Source organism: Cynara cardunculus, assembly GCF_001531365.2.
Source record: "Cynara cardunculus var. scolymus isolate 2C chromosome LG 8, CcrdV1, whole genome shotgun sequence".
Lineage (NCBI taxonomy): Eukaryota > Viridiplantae > Streptophyta > Magnoliopsida > Asterales > Asteraceae > Cynara > Cynara cardunculus.
This window is the reverse complement of record NC_037535.1, coordinates 23,735,865-23,754,864: the sequence shown is the minus strand read 5'-3', so window position 1 is coordinate 23,754,864 and position 19,000 is coordinate 23,735,865. Positions and strand designations below refer to the sequence as shown.

Genomic DNA, 19,000 nt, shown 5'->3' with positions numbered 1-19,000 from the left:
TAAGGACTTATTTAACATATTTTGGAATGTCCAAGGACTTATTTGTGCCAAAAAATTGTCCAATGACTTATTTAACATGTTTTGGAAAGTTCAAGGACTTATTTGTTCCAAAAAAAAGTTCAAGGACTTAATCATTCCAAACAAGAAAGTTCATTGGTTTTTATTGTACTTTTCCCTTAATAATTATACATCAACTAATAAACCGTAACATTAACAATTAACAAAAGAAATAATAATTATGAATAAACCCCGACCCTAATAATTAAGAATTAATGTAAAAATAAATATAATAAAAAATTAAAAATGGAACTAAGTTACATTTTTTGTGGGATCAAGCTCTATTTTCATTGGAAGTCAAAACAATTTATACAATAAAAATTATAATATATAAACATTTTTTTGAAAATTTAAGTGGTCGTTTGCCCCTCCCCTCGAGCCATAGGCCTGACTAGGGGTGCTAAAAAATCCGATCAACTCAACCCAACGTGAAATAACTCAATTTAAAGCAACCCGATGTCTAATCGAGTTGTAAAATTATCAAATTGTAGGTATTGGGTTACCATTATTTGAACCCAACCCAACCCGATCAATATATACATTAGACAATTACACTATGATCATGTATGCTTTTCAGATACACATATTTTCGATCTATTCACATCTCTATATAACTCATTCATATATGTAAATTGAGAAAATTAACTGAATGTGATATACGTAAGAAATATTGATAAGCTGTATCAAATAGTTGATGATGAAAAATATATTATGAGTAAATAAATAACATATTCAAGGTTAGAAAAATATTTCAATATACCAAAGTATCAACCCGACCAACCCGTACGGGTTGGGTTGGGTTAAGATTTTTCCAAACCGCAAGCATTAAGTTGGATTGTTCAAATGTCTTCAACCCAACTCATGAACACCCCTAGGACCGAACCCGTAAGGGGAGAAGGGGAGGTGGCGATTTGGGTTCGTGCCTAGGAAGAGTTATTTAGGTCTAGGTTTATTTGTTTGATGTGAAATGTTTTGAACACTCTATGCTTGATTAACAAGTATATTATTTATTATCTATACTATCTTATTAAACATTTATACTCAAAGTCTTAAAGTCTTAATTTTTTTAATACCCAAAAATACCCTTCCTTCCTTTACACCCATCCCCTCTCCCAACATTCCTTAAAAATGTACAACATCTTTATGCATAATCTATACAGTACCACCCTTTAATGCTCTTCACTACTCTGCGCATGCTCTCCACTACTCTCCTCGCATGCTCAATATCGCATGCTCTCCTCTTCCCAACATAATATATGGTTCTCTCTACCTCAGGCGACTTATAAATGATTCATTCCATCGCCCAACGTCCGGTTCTCTTCAAAGTTCTCCCTCAATCGCCCTGCATCTCTCGCTCTCGCTTTGCATCTCTCGCTCTGTCTCTGCATCTATTCACTCTTCGCCCCTGGTACGATTCTTAAATGTTGAGAATTGCTTCTTGATTTTATTCAAGGTTGCTTTGGGTTTTAGGGTTTAATTTTTTCCCCTTTGTTTTGGGTTTGAGGGCTTGAAGCAATACAACAGTTTGGTGTAAATCCTCAGCATATCACTCCACCATGTTTGCTCGATTACTCCATCTCCACAAGTACATTTAATATCAGGTTTGAAATCTCCGCTCGATTTCTACATCTCCTGTACAAATTTATCATCTCCAGGTTTGAAATTTATCATCTCCGGATTTCTCGAATTCTCCACTTAATCTCTCATGTCCAGGTTTGCTCGATTMTTGGATTCGGCTAAATGTGTTAAATTTATTTGATTCTACTRCTTCTGTGTTTGATTTTTTAGATTTCTTGCCTTTAATTTCTTTGTCACCATTTTGATGAAGACCTAAGTGTTCGATCAAATCTTTCCAATGAGAGTTTTTGGTGTTGACCGGTCTTTCAGCGCCGAATACTTCTTTGTAATTGGTATTTTGTTTAGGAAGGTATGTATTTTTATCTTGGTAAAGGGTTTGCAAATACTTCCCTGTGTTTGCTCTATATTAGATCTGTTATTCATTGACTTATCAAAGAGAGAAAAATTGTATCTCTGTTGTTCTCCCATTTACTTTTGAAATAGAAGTGGTACTTGGAGAGAGTCAATTTTATCAGGAATAAATCAGGAGAGAGTCAGCAGGGTATGATCATTGTAGCAAGTAATTTTTTTTCCCATGAGGTGGCATGAGGCTCTAGCGGTGGGCTGCAGGAGGAGGAGTTAGTAGTTGATGTATCAAATGAAAGCTGACAATGCATCAAATGACCATATGGTTGAGATAACATTTTTAAGCCCTCTCTTCCAATGGAAGATCATGATTCGTTTCTGGTTATAAAAGCTGATTATTTATATGCAAATTTGGTATGAATTTTTGATGAACTTCAGTACCAATGTTATTTTATTTGTAGCACTTGTAAGGTTTGATGGAAATAGCAGCTTTTCTAAAGGAAGTTTGGAAACCCTATTTATTGAAGTTGAAACCTAACTTATTTTTGAAGTTGAAACCTAATATAGTAACGAGGGTCTGTTTGTCAGTTAAGGTCAAAAATGGACTGATTTGGGATATTGCAAGTAAGTTTTTAATTAAGGGTTGATGATAGAGTCAGCCGTATGCTTTTGCCTGAATTGATTTATTTAATACTCTTTACAGATTGAGGTAGTGAAGAARTCAGTTGACCATGCTTTGAGWTGCATTGACCAATGGATGTCCCCAAAGAAGGTTTGCAAGATCCTTCTTGTTTTCTCAGTTATAGAAGATCAATACTTATAAGTTCAATTTAATGATGTACTGCATAAGAACATGAATTACCCTWTAATTTGCTTGAATTTTCAATGGAGTGTTAGCTTTTTATTTAAGTTGGTTCCACGGGTTATAATTTATTTTCTAKAATTGTAAGGATTAGTGATCCATGTAACTTTGAGCAATAGCCTTGTAACTATATTTATTTTACACTAAATGGCCCCCTTTTTATTAATAGAAGTATTCCACAAAATGGAGTTATGGGAAAAAGGGTGTAGGTATTGCTATTTATTTGCTGCCAGCATAACTCATGTGGCTTAGTTTTATGGTCTGTGTATTAGTACTGTATGTCGTTCATTGATTAAGAAAGCTAGCATGTTAATGATTTGMTTCTATGATGTGTATATTATCATTGCATATCATTCATTGATTAAACTAAAGCTAGCATATTAACAATTTGCTTTCTTTTGTGCTATAAATCTTATTCGGTCCTACTTTCAGTTAGTTTGGTTCTTAGATAAAGTAACTTTCATATGCATACACTTCTTACAAAATAGAAAAAGTTCAAGAAAACCAAAGTTRACAAAGKATTTAGACGTTATAGAAACAATATTCATAAGATTACTCCTATCTTAGAAGAGAAAATGTACATGCTTTTCTTGTCTTTACCACATCCCCACTTGCAAGGAGCAACTGCATTAGTTAGATTGAACCTGTGGATGATGATGTTAGTTGAGTAGCAAGTTCTTTCTTTGCTTTTAGACACATGATGTATTTTATAGTGAAGTGCAATGAGGTTCCACTTGGACTACTTTAAACACTAACTAATATTTTATATATTAAGCTATGGTGAGGCATTCTTTGGCATCTAGGACTACTTTAAACTTCTTAATAGAATTTAGGTTGCTAAGTGGGTTCATTTTATTTTTTATTTGGTGGTGGAGTTTAAATATTTCTTTCATGATATAAGAATGTTGAATCCATGATGTATGTATTATGTAATGCTCTTGCACATAGTGCCAGTAAATTAACATGCCTATATATATATATATATATATATATTTCTGAGGAGCAAGTTCTTTTTTTGCTTTTAGTGGAGAGAGTGGAGCTGGTAAGATTGAAAGTACAAAACAGCTGATGCGATATCTTGCTTACATGGGAGGTAGAGCAGCTTCAGAGGGAAGGAGTGTCGAACAGAAGGTCCTGTAGGTGATCACTCATCACATTTGGTCACCCTCGGGAACTTTTAAGAACGGAGATGATTTTGATTCTTGATTTGATGTCTTTGATGACACATTTAATCTTATTGAGACCACTTAAACTGTTCATATGTTTTATATGTTGWAGTCCAATCCTGTCTTAGAAGCTTTTGGTAATGCGAAAACTGTGAGAAACAATAACTCAAGGTGAGGTGAGTTATTGTCTATTGCCACCATTTCAAAGTGTTTTCAATGTGATAATTGAAAGCTTCTTCCTTGATTGCTGGTTCAAAGTGCACTGAAATATTGGCCCAATTGTTCATATGTTGTGCGTTGGTTGGCATTGTACAAAAATATGTATTACCAATGCTTTATGTGCAAATTTGCACCCTTCTGCATATTCTGCTTCTATTGATCCTACATTAGAAKGATCAAATTCATAGGTATCATTCTCTTGATTGCTGGAGGTGATCACTCTTCATATTAGAATGATCAAACTCGGGTAAGTGAACATAAAGTCACATTATTTTACCGGATGAACATGGTAAGAACCAAAAATCTTACCTGGTAAGAGCGAGACAAGGAATAAGAGTCATACCCGGTAAGTGAAGGCGATGATTCTTACCACGGTAAACACTTACCGGGTAAATTATTGCATATGATACCGTTTTGGTGGACTAGAATCTCACACTGTAAATAAACGATAAGTGTTACATTTTACCGGTAAGTGCTTACCGGGTAAGTGTTTGATAAATGGTCTCTTAATGAATTTACTACATCCCGCCGCATTGCGCGGGTAGACAACTAGTTTTGATAAAAGCAAAAACAAAATGCCCATTCAAAGGGCACTTTGACAGTTATCATCTATGCATCCGTAATTTTTCTGTATTTTTCCCACTACAATATTAATTAAATATAAATATTAATTAAACATATTATAATTATTAAAATAAATATATAATTAATGTGATAGTCCCATATATATAATCTTATATATATATAGAGCTTGCAAATATAATTGCAAGAGGTGAAAGTCTGACAACCCAATTCTAACCATGTGACATGTCATGTGTAATGAAATACTGTTTGCAATTACATAAATAACCGTGTGTGGATATCCTTATAGGCAATGCCAAATATTGTTGGTAATATGATAAGGGTATCATTTGATACCTGTTATGTTTTGATCTGTTGGATAATAGTATAAATAAATTTTTTATCTGTTACATGTTTATCTGACATTTTAGTGGGTAGGATATAGATAAACGATTTTTCATTATCCATTACTAGTTACTGATTACGATACACACACATAATGAAAATTCCATTACTAGTAAGTGTTCATATGCTTTACGAGTATGTGATTCAATGAATATCTTGACTGTTTTCTAATATAAGGTGTTGATCATAATAGTAAACTCTTCAATTTTTTTCATAGATATGCAAAGTCTTCTAACACGTGACTCGACACTCTGGGACAAGTTGTACTTGTTTAGGCCCCTTATTCATCTAACCCCCTCTCGACACTGTAGAACAATCAATGACAGTCCGACCTTTGTCGGAGGATGTGTGTTAGAGTTTCATATTGACTATACTTGAATATTTGTTCTCAATATATGTTGAAATATATTTTTATTTTATGAGAACAGAAAAACATATTTTTTACCATGTTCAATCACATGTGAAATTATATGCATCATGCATAATACACATGTGATACTTTATTAGAGGTACAAACGACCTTTTGTGCGACCATACTAAGTCGTCCTTATACCACCAGGCCCCCTCACGTATATTATCATATGTGATAAAAGTGTTTTTAATGTTATAATAAGGGGGTGTTTGAGATTGCTTATTTGAAACAACTTATGTTTTTCTGCAAAAATTATTATCAACTTATTATAAGTAAAATGATTTAACTTCTTCAAAAACTTTTTATTACCGGTTTGATATCAATATAAATTATTTATCTAAACACTCAAATATGCTTATTACTGGTGTCACACCGGTTGAAGCGAATTAAGTTATTATCCTTTAAACATCAGTCTATAATTTTTTAAAATAAAGTATGATACATGTAGGGCTGATTGTGGATGGAGAGGGAGAAGTTGATTTGTACTCGTTTTGTGGTAATCTGACGTGTAGACGGATGATGTGTGCTACTGCTAACGAACCAATGGGATACGAGATGTCACGTGGCTCGGTACGGGGCTGAAATTCGATAACTGTGGGCCTGCGCTGTCCTCATCCCATCCTTTTTGGCAACGTCGACTCTCCATTACCTGAGCGCGATCGACATTTGTTTCAGATACGTACTGGATATAGAGATGGAGGACGGATCCATGGGGGCTTTAGTGCCGGCGGTAACGTCGAAAGACAAAATACGGATTTCCGATGCCTTCCCGTCGGATTCCGGCGCCGGGAAAATGGTTGAAGCAGAAGGAGAACCGGAAACGACGGATAAGGAGTTGTTGTGTCCGATTTGTATGCAGATAATCAAGGATGCATTCCTTACGTCGTGTGGACATAGCTTCTGCTACATGTGCATCATCACTCACCTTGACAACAAGAGTGATTGCCCTTGTTGCGCCTCTTCGCTCACCACCAGCCAGCTCTTCCCTAATTTCCTCCTTGATAAGGTTTTTTTCCCCAATAATTTCGTACTCTTTCTTGTTTACATGTTTTCTGTTATGGTTTCCTGTTTGTGAATCGCTTAGTAACGAATAACTGACATGAATTACTGGGGAAAGAAATGATAGCTATTGTAGACTACATAAAATCCTAAAAGCAAATCAATAAAATATTCCTGATACTTCTTATTAGTAATCGAGTCCTTAAGTGGATCTGATGAGTTAGAGATAGGTCAATCGCAGTAACTTCATAGAAGGGAGGCCATTACTCTTTTGTTCAGGCATCTTCTGCAGTATGGGTGTTAATTACCGTCGTGATTTGTTTTTTGTACCCCTTCGTTGCAGTGCTTTTTTCTTCTTCTTGCAAGGTCAATATCAATTAGAAGCATACCGACTGGAACATGCTTTTGCATGATTTGTTTTCCCTCTGTTATGCAGATTGGGTGCAGCTTCCAAAATAAGTCTTGTATGGTGTAAAATAGCTAATTATTCAAAATTATTCTTTAATATTTGCAAATTTGGAGACTGGATTGCAATGATGGAATGAAATGAGTATGTTATTAGAATACTATATGAGCCAATATATAAGAGGCACCTACGCCGGCAAAACGTAACCTATCACATTTGTTAGTTGGTGACCGGCTTTATGATGCACCATGTGGATGTGGCATTAAATACTAGGGGTCTAGACATCACTCTTCAAATGGACTAGTTCCTGGGTCTGAAAAATGAGCAATGTTCTTTACACTTATGTAACGAGTGAGTGTGTGTTACATGCACTTAGGATTGGTTTGTGTAGCTAAAACGTAGACCGCTTAACAGGATTCACAAGTAGTTGGCTGATATGTAAGTAGGATAGTCAATATTGTATGTGCTGAAGAAACCAATTGGGTAGGTGAAAAGGCTAAGAAAATAGAAATAAAAGCTTTAAGTTATGAAGAGGAGTAGAAATGATAATAGACAATAACTAAAGAAATAAAGTGGTCAAGCTGTGAATGTAATTTTTGTAAATTTCTATGAAGTAGGTTTAACTGAATCTACGAGGAAACACTTTTGGGAATATTGGAATAACTAGGAGTTATAGAGGTTTGTCTATAACCTATTAGTGAAACTGCATGGTTGTAAATTATTCATAAAAATACCTGATTCCCACATGCTAGTTTAACACAATTGTATCTTATGAACTATGTATACGAGTCTACTTCTAGTTTTATTGGGTTATCTTTTTTGCATACTGAAGTCTGGTACTGTGAGGTCTTTCAAATGGACTTGGTATTTGTTACATCCTAAATTAGCTGTATCATCATCATTTGTGATCCCTCTACTCCAGCATGGTTTGTACCTTGAAAGAATTTAATTCCCAATGCAGCTTATTGTTAAAGGTTTCTCTTTACCAAATGTAGCTATTGAAGAAGACTACTGCTTCCCAAGTATCGAAAAGTGCCTCCCCGTTAGAACAATTTCGCCAGGAATTAGTCCAGGTAAGTGCTCATTAAGGAGCATAGTCACTATGCTTTTCCAACGAATAAATCTGAACTATGTTATTGTAATCACTTTAGGAAATGCTGTACATTTATTCCCAGCCTCTATGTTTATCAAACTGACATAAACATGAACTTGTATATGAATTTATGCAATTAAAATATTTTTTTATTATTTTTTTAACTTCTATAAAATATTCAGTTGATAAGTTTGTCTCAAAACATTTAATATGTATTACGTATCACAATGTCAAATTGATGCCAAGTCTCATGGATGAAACCAAGGAAAAACTTTCATCATTTTTTGGGGCAGTTAAAGGTTGCTAATACATCCAAAATTTTACTGCCCTTCTTTATGAGTATATAATTCATCTACTCTGAATTTACATGGTAATGAATTGACATGTAAGCTTTAAAATGATTTTGAACAAGCAAATGACATCTATCATAAAAAGCAACTGATACTAGTACAGATGTATTTCATCTACTTCTTTTATCAACATTGCAAGAATAGAAGCAATATATGAAAGTAATTTATTAAAATGTTTGTAAAAAGAAGGTGTGATCTTTCGATCACTTCGGGAATTCAAGTTCCTATATCAGCCGTTTACTGGATTTGCCTATCTGTGCACTGTGTCTATATTTATGTTGGCCATGCCATAAACACAGTAATTTGCATTCACTAGACTATTTAAGTTCCTGTGTACTTTGTCTACAACTGTAATTGTGACGCTCCTTGCGATCCTTAGACAGGGTTACGAAGTCTCAGTAAAGGAACTGGACACACTATTATCACTGCTTGCTGAGAAGAAAAGAAAATTGGAGCAGGAAGAAGCTGAGAGAAATATGCAAAATCTTCTCGACTTCCTGCAGTGCTTAAGGAAAAAGAAAATTGATGAACTCAATGAGGTTTGTCTCATGAATTTCAGTATGTATATTAATGTGGTGTTTCTTTAAACGGAGCTTCAAGTTCACTACTTACCTAGTTGCAGTTAAGCTTTTGGTTAATGTTTAGGTCAGGGAATTTGCTAATTGTCAGAAATAAGGATGATAACTGAGACAATCATATTAATTATAGAAGGGTTTTCTGTGAAACATTGCAACCTGTGTTGCTTAACTGTCATCCATAAAGATTTCTATAACATACATTCACAATAATGGATCAATTTTTTTTTCCCAGGTGCAAAGTGATGTTCAGTATATCAAAGAGGACATTGGTTTGGTAGAGAGGCGTAGGATCGAGTTATATAGAGCTAGGGATAGGTATTTGTTGAAAATGCGGATGCAGGCTGGTGAATTAACGGGATCAAAATTTTGGTCTTCTTCATCAATAGATAAAGACAATAGTGACCTTGTATTTGCGTCTGGAAAAGCACATGGAGTTCCTAGAGGTAATCTGCAGTACAGGAATGTGGATGGAAAATCTCAAGCTAGTTCACATGGAACCCAGCGGAAAGAGGCTTCCAGTGGATTGAGTTCACAAAATATGAGTCAATCGAGTCTTGCTGTTATACGGAAAAAACGTGTTCAGTCTCAGGTTAGTTCTTGCTTTACATTGGATGATTGCAAACTTACTTTTAAGGTAAATATATATTTCTTGTGTAAAGATGATTCAGGCCTTGACTACATCTCCTTTTTTCCCCTTGTTTTCTTCTTTTCAACATTCCCCCTTCTATAAAATCAGATTTTCCTGATCTTTTAAATGACTAAAATCAAAGGTAAAGGGTTGATGACTTTGACAATTGGGAACATGTCTGCTAGGCCAAGTACATTTCTAAGTGTCCATTAATTGAATTTCGGTTGCATTTAGTTTTGTTGAATATAGAGTAATGCTGTAATAGAAACTGGAAAAAGTACAAATGAGTTTTTCTTTGGGAGAAAATTAGTAAAATACTGGATAAATTGCAATAAAGCACTGACGTTAGCCCACTGTTTTAAGTTGGTTTAGTTCATAGATACATTCCACCCCCAAGAAGTCAAGGACCCCAACCTTAAGAGTTTCTGACCAGTATCGTAGCTTATTCGTTGTTGCTGAAAGATGAGAGAACTTAGTAGGAGTAAGCTTCTGGATTTGGTTTTTGGTCCTGATATTGATGATAACAATTTGCATTTGATTCTAAGACATCAATGTTCATATTATATTTGACCCATGAATACCTATTAGGCATGGAGGATATCTTTCGGTGATTTTAATTTCTAAATTTGTGCTTGCTATTTTATTTGGAATGTTCATACCTTTATGGATATTAGTTTCGCTTAAATGGGCATGAATCATACTCGAAATGCATGGAACTTTGTGGTGAAGTTACTTAAATCATCTGTGACTGTCTTCACATGTTGATCCTTTTGCTATAAATTGATCATTTAGAAGGATAACATGCCTAATAAGATTTTACTGTCTCATCATTGCCTGCAGTTCAATGACCTGCAACAATGTTACTTGCAAAAGCGACGTCCATTAGTGAACCCATTACAGAACCCTAACAGTAGGGATGGTGATGCCATGCAAAGGGAAGGATATAGTTCGGGATTGTCAGATTTTCAATCTGTACTGTCTACCTTTACTCAATACAGGTATCTATGATCATTCATTTGTTTGTGTAGATGCTATGGAAGTATAGGTAATTTATTTCATGTAATATTTTCTCAAACAGTCGACTAAGGGTGATTGCAGAACTTAGGCATGGCGAGCTCTTCCATTCAGCCAATATTGTATCTAGGTATGATCTCAATTCTATGATTTTTATGCTTGTTTCATTTGTGGTTAGCAAAACAATTATAAATTTATATTTGAAGCAATGGGTATCCAAGCTTGCTACATGCTACTCATGGATGTGGTAGTTCGTGAAAGCATATTAAAGTCCTCTCCTTGTTTATTGTTTCCGATGGTCTTTTTATAGGACACCATGATGTTTTTGCTTGTCTTTGTTTAATGTATTGTGGGTAAATGATTCAAGTGAAAATTTGTTGGTTCTGGCCATATTATATTTCTATATTCAAGTATAAATCTGTTGGTTCTGTTCTTATCAGTTTATTATTTTCATATTTGCATGAATGTATTTACAGATAATCGTAAGTCAACGTTTTAAAGGATCCAGATTCTTAAATATCGACATATTGAATTCTGTGTTCAGACATCTAATGGCAGAGACGATTGATATTTTCATTTTATCAAGTACTTAAGGTTTTGGTCCATTTTACAAGTGTTGGGCCAATAACTTTTGAAATAGAGAAGTTGAGTACATTATGCAGGGGACATATGCTTACCTATCATAGTCATAGGTATAAACTGCATCTTGTTTGGCATTGGTCTTTGGTTTTTACATTAATCTTATATGTTCTAACATTTATCTCTTAAGTTTTTTATCTTTTACAAATGAAAGCTTGGTCTCTTACTTTTACTAGATGCTGAAATTTGCATTGTGTGATTTTCCACAGCATTGAATTTGACCGTGATGATGAAATGTTTGCTACTGCTGGAGTTTCAAGGCGTATAAAAGTTTTTGACTTCTCGACGGTGAGCTTTTCCTTTCCAGCTCCTTCCTTTAATAGTAATATTGGCCGTGTATGGGGTGACAATGGACTTGCAGTTTCACAGAGAGTGGTGCTTCATAATATTTAAGTATAAAAAATGGACTTATCAGGTATTATGAACAAACGGAAATTGGTGGGAAAAGGATAAATGGTTGGATGCTTATATATCTAAATCAACAATATTATTATTTTTCAGATATTTCTTGTGGAAATGGCTTAATTGATTGCAACTGTTGGAGCATGGTTTTTTTTCTTATTATTTCTATTTGAAGACCTGGGAAACCTGGGGCGAGTAAACCAGTTTTTACTTCCCTACTTATCGTTGCACCCCTAGTGACGCCCCAACAATTAAGGAAAATTCCATGACGGCTGCCAATCATTTTTCCATTCTTTTCTGTTTTGATACTTCTCTGTTCTTCTGTTGTTATGACACTAAATCTTGAAACTGTTGTGAAATTGTAAATACTGGTTCTGTGTTTGGATGCTCATGATTGACGTGCTACCTTACTTTCAGGTTGTAAATGAACCCCCAGAAGTACACTGTCCTGTAGTGGAGATGCCCACACGATCAAAGCTTAGTTGCTTGAGCTGGAACAAGCATACAAAAAACTATATAGCTAGTAGTGATTATGAAGGAATAGTAACTGTGTGGGATGTGAATACTCGACAGGTATTGGATGCTGGTTACAAGAGAATTTCAATACTTCTATATAAAACTCTGCTCGTGTCATGTTGCTTGCACTTCTCAAGATTAAGGATTAGAAGACAGTGAAACCTTTCTATTAGAGTTGTGTTGATTATTTTGTTACTTCTGCACTTTCAGAGCGTGATGGAGTACGAAGAACATGAAAAACGGGTCTGGAGTGTTGATTTTTCACGCGTAGAACCATCAATGCTTGTATCGGGTAGTGATGACTGTAAGGTACTATTATTGCATATTTTTCTTCCCATAAGCTTACCGATTTTATACATGTTCATTTATTTATTCGTGAGTGGTCTGTATTACTAATAGTCAGTAACTGTAGCTTCTCATCTTAAGTTTGATTCTTTAGTGAATTGGTGGCTTGTACAAGTTAGTACTTTAGCATTGCAACACCAAGGTTATTACTGTAGTCAATGAAGTACTTCATGTGAAATGCATGAAATGTTTCACTTTTCATAGCCGGAAGTTATTGATTTTTAGACTCCTTCAGTTTAATTTATTAACCTCATAAAAAGCATATATGTATGGCATGTTTATGATGTAGCAAGATCTTGTTTCTTCCTCAGTAGTTAGAGATGTGAATATCTCTTGTAAGCTGGTATTTTTTTCTCTTCATTTTTTCTTTTCCAAAATGTATGGTCAGTAGAGGTTAACCTCAAAATCTTGAGGAACCTCAAACCTGACCACAAAACTCGCCCCATTATGTTTTTAGCCTTGGGTTAACTTTCAGTTTGGTTAGCGGTTAACGTGCATATACAAAACATAAATACTTACATCTGTATTGATTCCATGACAATAATTCCTACAAATCCAAAAGTATTGATGTTTCTTTGAACCAAACCAAAGAAAGGAGCAGAAAGAATTATGAGTTTCGGAATTTCAACAGAACGAGTTTGAACACAAGCCGTGAAGAAAGTTCCGGATCTTCTGAATTAGTTCATTAGAAATTTTTGGCTTTTGAGATTAGAGGAATTCGAAATATTATATATAATTTTCTAAAAACATTTATTTTGTTTATATATATATATAGTTATAACTGGGTTGGTTAGATACTTAGATTTACAGCTTTTATCAAAGTACCGAATTGGAACTGAAACACATAATGCGGATCACCAAATTTTTTGAACCAAAACCACATTGCTTAGTTAATCTCGTTTTCAGTTTGGTTCAGTTCAGCGGTTTTTTGGAACTTATCTAATGGTAAGCCATAAACTTCTCGTTGTGCATGCTCATGTTCTTTTTTCTTCTTCATGGTCCGATCGTATTGCTAATTTTGGCATGGTTAGAAAGTATTCTAAGCAAAGTGAAATGTGATAGGTTGAGTTCGTTAGTCCATGTAGGTGGAATTTGAAGATTGGATTTTTACAATGATGCATTCTAGTATATACGCCTGAGCAAGAGAGTCATCTTAAGTCACTTAACATATTAAGAGTGTTTGGCATATGTTATTTTTATTTTGTATGGTATCTCATTCTTAGTCTTGCAGCTATTTTCGCTTTTACCAAACCAAATGTATCCGGTATATCTCAATTGGAAGTAGCGTTAGGGGGAGGGTAGATGTACCAAGACCTTTTCTTTACCTCAAGGAGTAGAGAGTCTGTTTCTGTGAAGATTTCCGAATTGCAAAAAAGTTAGGGAAGTCTTGAGGAAGTCTGAAACTTTGTCGGAACATTTTTGGAAAATTTGAAGATTTTGAGAAGTAATTGAGGAGCTTGATATAGTGGGCAAACCATATGTACAAACAGGCATCGAGGAAATAAGTGTGCAACATTTATCTATCCTAGTACACTATTCTGGCTTATATTTACCTCATTTGGCTCATCTTTTTCACACTCGTCTAATTAATCTTCAATCTGGGATCACAGGTGAAAGTTTGGTGCACAAAGCAAGAATCAAGCGCAATTAACATTGATATGAAAGCAAACATATGTTGCGTTAAGTACAATCCTGGGTCCAGCACTCACATTGCGGTAATTTTATTTGCTTTTTATTAAAGGAAGTAAAATATTGTCATTTCATTGCATTTCATCTTTTCTAATTTTTTGGGGCCTTTGACATCCAGTGCCGTCATTTCTTTTTTCTGTTCCACTATTCTATCATTTTTAGTGTTTTTGTTATCAAGCATGCAGAGTTGTGCTTACTCGCGTCATTGAGACTTGCTAAGAATAATCTAGAGGTTTTGAGTTCAAAGTTCACATTGGTGTATTGCCCAATGAATTACCACCAGGGATATATCAATAGGCAACTTGCAAAAGTTACCCATCTTCAAGTGTGGGACATATAGAGGCGGACCCAAATCTGTTTTTTAAGTGGTGGAACAAGTCACACACTTTGACCATAAAAACAAATCTATAGAAATGTTTGACGATATTAGTATAGAGTGGTCGGTTGATTCCTTGTCCTTGCACAGAAACAACCCATGTTCAAATCCGTGCTATAATATTTTTTAAACATAAGAGGTATACAAAACAAAACACCAAAATTTAAGCTGAAAACTTAGAAGTTTGACAAAAATGGGACTCGAGCCCGGGGTTTTTGTACAAATTGAGCAACATTTACTAACTCCGACACTTACAGTTTCAAAAACTATATGGTGGCACCCAACAAAACAATAAGGTGGCACCCTTCAGAAACATAACCACCCATGGGGACATAAATAGTTTTGGTTTTTATCGTTAGACTAATCTGATTTCCCCTTTCATCAGAAAACATTTACTACAATAATCAAGAAGCTACTATTTCAAGCTTCATTCATTTAGAATGACCTATGTAAACTGCATCCATGCATGCATATTCAGTCTTATAATCTCATCATTACACATTATAGGTACAGGCATGTCATCATCAATGCATGTAGATCATGGTTTTCAAGAGTTAGCCATGTGTGTAATTTAATATATCATGTTGATGATTATTTAGGGACAGGATCAATTGAGAAAATGGGAACCGACTATTTCATGAATTATTCATGATGAATATTGTGCATTTTGATCATCCAAGATATTCATCATGAATATTTGGTTCCCAAGATCTCAAAGTATTTACGGTTCTTATTTGAACTTGCCACTATTTTTTTACTCAAGTCCTTTATGGATAAAGCCGTCTGTGTGGATTAATCTATCTGTATAGATTGAGAAGGTTTTTGTTTGGGAGGGTTTTTTCATAGATGATAGGAGCATTTTTTATAATTGGGAGGGACAAGTTTGGAAAAAAAAAAACATGACTTTCTGCATAAAGCTCACGCCTAGAAGCTTACTGAATAAGCCACTTACTATATCATTAAGCCACTACCAAACAGTCATGTATAGCTCACCGAATAAGCTGTGGGCCCCATTAAGCTCATTAGGCTGCTAACAGACAGGCCTTAACATGATGATAAAAACTTCTACTTGACACACCTGCATCAACTAGAATTTAGCTGATTTCGTGTGTATTCCTAGTTCATTTTAAAACAAATATGGGAATATGCAGGTTGGTGCAGCTGATCATCATATACATTACTATGATTTGAGGAACACCAGCCATCCTCTTCATATCTTTAGCGGCCACCAAAAAACTGTTTCGTATGTAAAGTTCCTCTCCAGTGATGAGCTTGCCTCTGCGTCTACAGATAACACCTTACGCTTATGGGATGTGAAGCGAAATCTACCTGTGAGCTACTTTTCGCTTCATTTCTCACACTTGGCTTATTTTTGATTTCCCAGGTTCAAGTATTTTAACTCTATATATCATGCTTTATGCACGATATTTTCAGGTTCGTACCTTCAGAGGTCACACAAATGAGAAGAACTTTGTAGGTCTCTCGGTAAATAGCGACTTCCTTGCTTGTGGCAGCGAAACAAATGAAGTATATGGCTATCATAAGGTAAGTAACACAGCAAATTTGTTCATCTTTTTACTACATTTGGTGGGAGATTTTACCAGCTTTGGCAGCTAGAAATGTTACTCCAGTGCCCAACCCTTGAAAACTGAAGCAAGATGTGCTTTGGCTTTTGAAGCCAAAATTTGCACTTTCGGTTATTCATACTCCCTCCGTCCCAAACTAACTGTCTAGATAGAAAAGGCACGCAATTTTTTTTTTGATTATTGCACCTTTTAATTAACTAAATTAAAATTTTATTCTTATTTTGGGACAAACCAAAGTAGAAATGTGGACGTTATTTATTTTGGGACGGAGGAAGTAACTTATTACTGCATTTGTCCTACGAAAGTTGCAACGTCTGAGGACCCATGTAATGGAGGCAGTATAATTTTTGTTAAAATTTCAACGATAATATTTTTCCAAGTGTTATAGTTATTGCGAAGTTTAATACTTCCTCCTTCCCAAGGGTTCATAGTCTAATAAGAATGTTTTTAACTTATAGTCGAATATTTAAAAGAAAGAAGGATCTCATTGATCATATCGATATTGTGTAATACTCCCTCTTTAATAAATTCCTCTATCGGATATGATTAACGATGGACCTGGAATGTGTAGACCCTTGCTTTTGAAATTGGACACTTATTTTGTGACGAACTAAAATAGAAACACAAACATTAATTTTAGAACGCAAGGAGGAGTTTTTATTAATGGGTAAAGAGGTAAATTTGGTTTGAATATCGTGGATGATATTGACGAAACACCAAAAGAAAAGAAATTGTTGCATTTACTTTGGTACGCAAAAGTCAAATATTAGTCTGTTTGGCCATGACTTTATAGAATGAAAAATAGTGATGTGATTCTTATGGAGTTTCAGGCAATCTCAAAGCCTCTAACATGGCATAGATTTGGGACACCGAACGTGGAGGATAGCGATGAAGATCCAGGATCATACTTCATTAGTGCCGTATGTTGGAAGAGCGATAGTCCCACAATGTTAGCTGCTAACAGTCTGGGCACAATCAAAGTTCTAGTTCTTGCGGCATAAATCTTAACCTGTGAGTTAACCCATCAAAACCCGTCTTCTTTTCTTTGGTTTTTTGATTCCATTTAAGGGTGTGATTGGATCGATTAGAATACGCAACATTCAAAAGCAATTAGAAATGCATATGCGATGAGCAGTCTAATGCTTTTCATTTAAGCAATTAGAAATGCATATGTGGTGATGAGTCTAATGCTTTTCATTTGTATATACTGCATTCATCCATAGGAAGAGGAAACATTCTTTAGTTTGTAGGAGAAAAAAAACATTTTGATTGTAATTTATGCAGAATTTTGTCCCAATTGTGTTGATGTCATCAGGTAATGTGGGCATATGCATTTATGCATATGATTCCAGAAAACTTGGGGCCATTCGATAAACATTTACCCGGTAAGTGCTTGCCAAGTCATTATACCTTATCGGATGAACATGACAAGAGCTTAAGTTGAGGAGGGCATTTTGCTCATTGTCTTTTTAATTAAAAAAAACTTGGTATATAAGTATGTAAAACTTGTCTACAAACAGTTAAAAAGTATTTTGGAAAAATAAACCCACCTTGTCAGCATTCCCTCTTTTCTGACCACCTCTCCTTCCCTCTTCATTTTAATTTTGTCTGGAACTCATTTTTGCAGAAGTTAGTAACTAGATGTTAGAACTTTACGAACAAAATATGGTGGTACCTTCTCAAACTGGTGAAGTTGTTGATGGGTGTATAGGAGGCGTTGTTACTTAGAAGCCCCCTAAGAGAGTTCATGTTGACGAGGAACATGGTTCAGACAATGGTAATTCCAAGGTTGATGTTGCAACTTCCAAGGCTTACCTCAAATGTTGCATCATTGGAACCCTTTCTAATCCAGGTAATCATAGTGGCCCACCAAAAGCATCCGAAAACAGATGTAATGATTACGGAAAACATAGATAACGAGGTGTTGAAGATGAAGATGGACAACATTATGGGGTAGAGGATGGGAATGGTAGGGTAATAGAGACAAATACAAGTTACAGTTATGGACATATTTGGGAACTTGAGAAAAGGTTGGTGGCAGGAATGCAACTAAGAATTAGGGAAAGGTAAGGAGAAATAGCAGGGCCACTACCAGTCTTTCTTTCCTTTCGAGTACTAGGGCCACCACTCTGTATTTCTCCTTCACTTCCCTAGTTTCATTCTTGCCATTAGCTCATTCTCTGAGTTCCTTCCTTAAAAATGTAGTATGTATTTTCTTGGATTCCAAACCATTACCATCTTTTGTCTCGTAAAGCCGTTTTCATTACTTCAACGTATGTGTTTCCATGATTATTAATTTTGTTTTGGGATGCTCTTGGTCAGCATTTGTGATTATCTGGATCAAGAATGGGTCTTGGTGAGGTTGGATTTTGAGGTGCCAAGTCTGGGAATTGTATCATCGACCCGAGAATTACCATTTTTTGTACCATGTTTCTCGTCAACAACAAGAGCTCTTGTAGGGCCTTCCGATTTACGTCATTTCTCGTGCTTTAATGAAAAACTTCACTAGTTTGAGTAGGCGTCACCTTATCTTGTTCGTATAGTTCCGACATTTGGTTACTGACTTATGCAAAAACAAACGGCGGACAAAAGGGAAGGGGGACATGAGGGAGGCAAAGAAGAGGGGTCGGGTTTTTTCAATGCCTTAAATGATTGTACACTTAACTTTTTCAATAAAAAAAATAAAAATGGACTTGGCATTTGTTAGAGGTATGGATGAATAACATAAGCAAATTGAGACTATTGGTTGCAGTGTAATTTCAAAGTTGCAATTT

The 19,000-nt window shown here is 35.2% G+C and overlaps 1 protein-coding gene across 2 annotated transcripts; it reads left to right on the top strand.

Moving 5' to 3' along the window:
• Positions 1 to 6,253: 6,253 nt before the first annotated feature.
• Positions 6,254 to 17,582, top strand: LOC112516579 (E3 ubiquitin-protein ligase COP1-like). 2 transcript variants are annotated; one of them, XM_025123703.1, is made up of 13 exons: positions 6,254 to 6,611; positions 8,006 to 8,083; positions 8,837 to 8,992; positions 9,264 to 9,620; positions 10,500 to 10,657; positions 10,747 to 10,803; positions 11,522 to 11,600; positions 12,132 to 12,287; positions 12,441 to 12,539; positions 14,186 to 14,290; positions 15,792 to 15,971; positions 16,075 to 16,185; positions 17,057 to 17,582. In XM_025123703.1, the coding sequence occupies exons 1-13, from the start codon at positions 6,300 to 6,302 to the stop codon at positions 17,225 to 17,227; spliced, it is 2,019 nt and encodes a 672-aa protein (XP_024979471.1). In that variant the 5' UTR covers positions 6,254 to 6,299; the 3' UTR covers positions 17,228 to 17,582. The 2 variants fall into 2 exon arrangements, with proteins under 2 accessions (XP_024979471.1, XP_024979470.1); XM_025123702.1 differs by having other exon boundaries at positions 10,738 to 10,803.
• Positions 17,583 to 19,000: the final 1,418 nt, after the last annotated feature.

What these genes read in the sequence shown, in the direction of transcription:
- LOC112516579 (XM_025123702.1), top strand. Translation starts at nt 6,300, where the DNA reads ATGGAGGACGGATCCATGGGGGCTTTAGTGCCGGCGGTAACGTCGAAA. An exon ending in AAAAACGTGTTCAGTCTCAG is followed by an intron (nt 9,621 to 10,499) that starts GTTAGTTCTTGC and finishes CATTGCCTGCAG; the next exon opens with TTCAATGACCTGCAACAATG. An exon ending in GGTCCAGCACTCACATTGCG is followed by an intron (nt 14,291 to 15,791) that starts GTAATTTTATTT and finishes GGGAATATGCAG; the next exon opens with GTTGGTGCAGCTGATCATCA.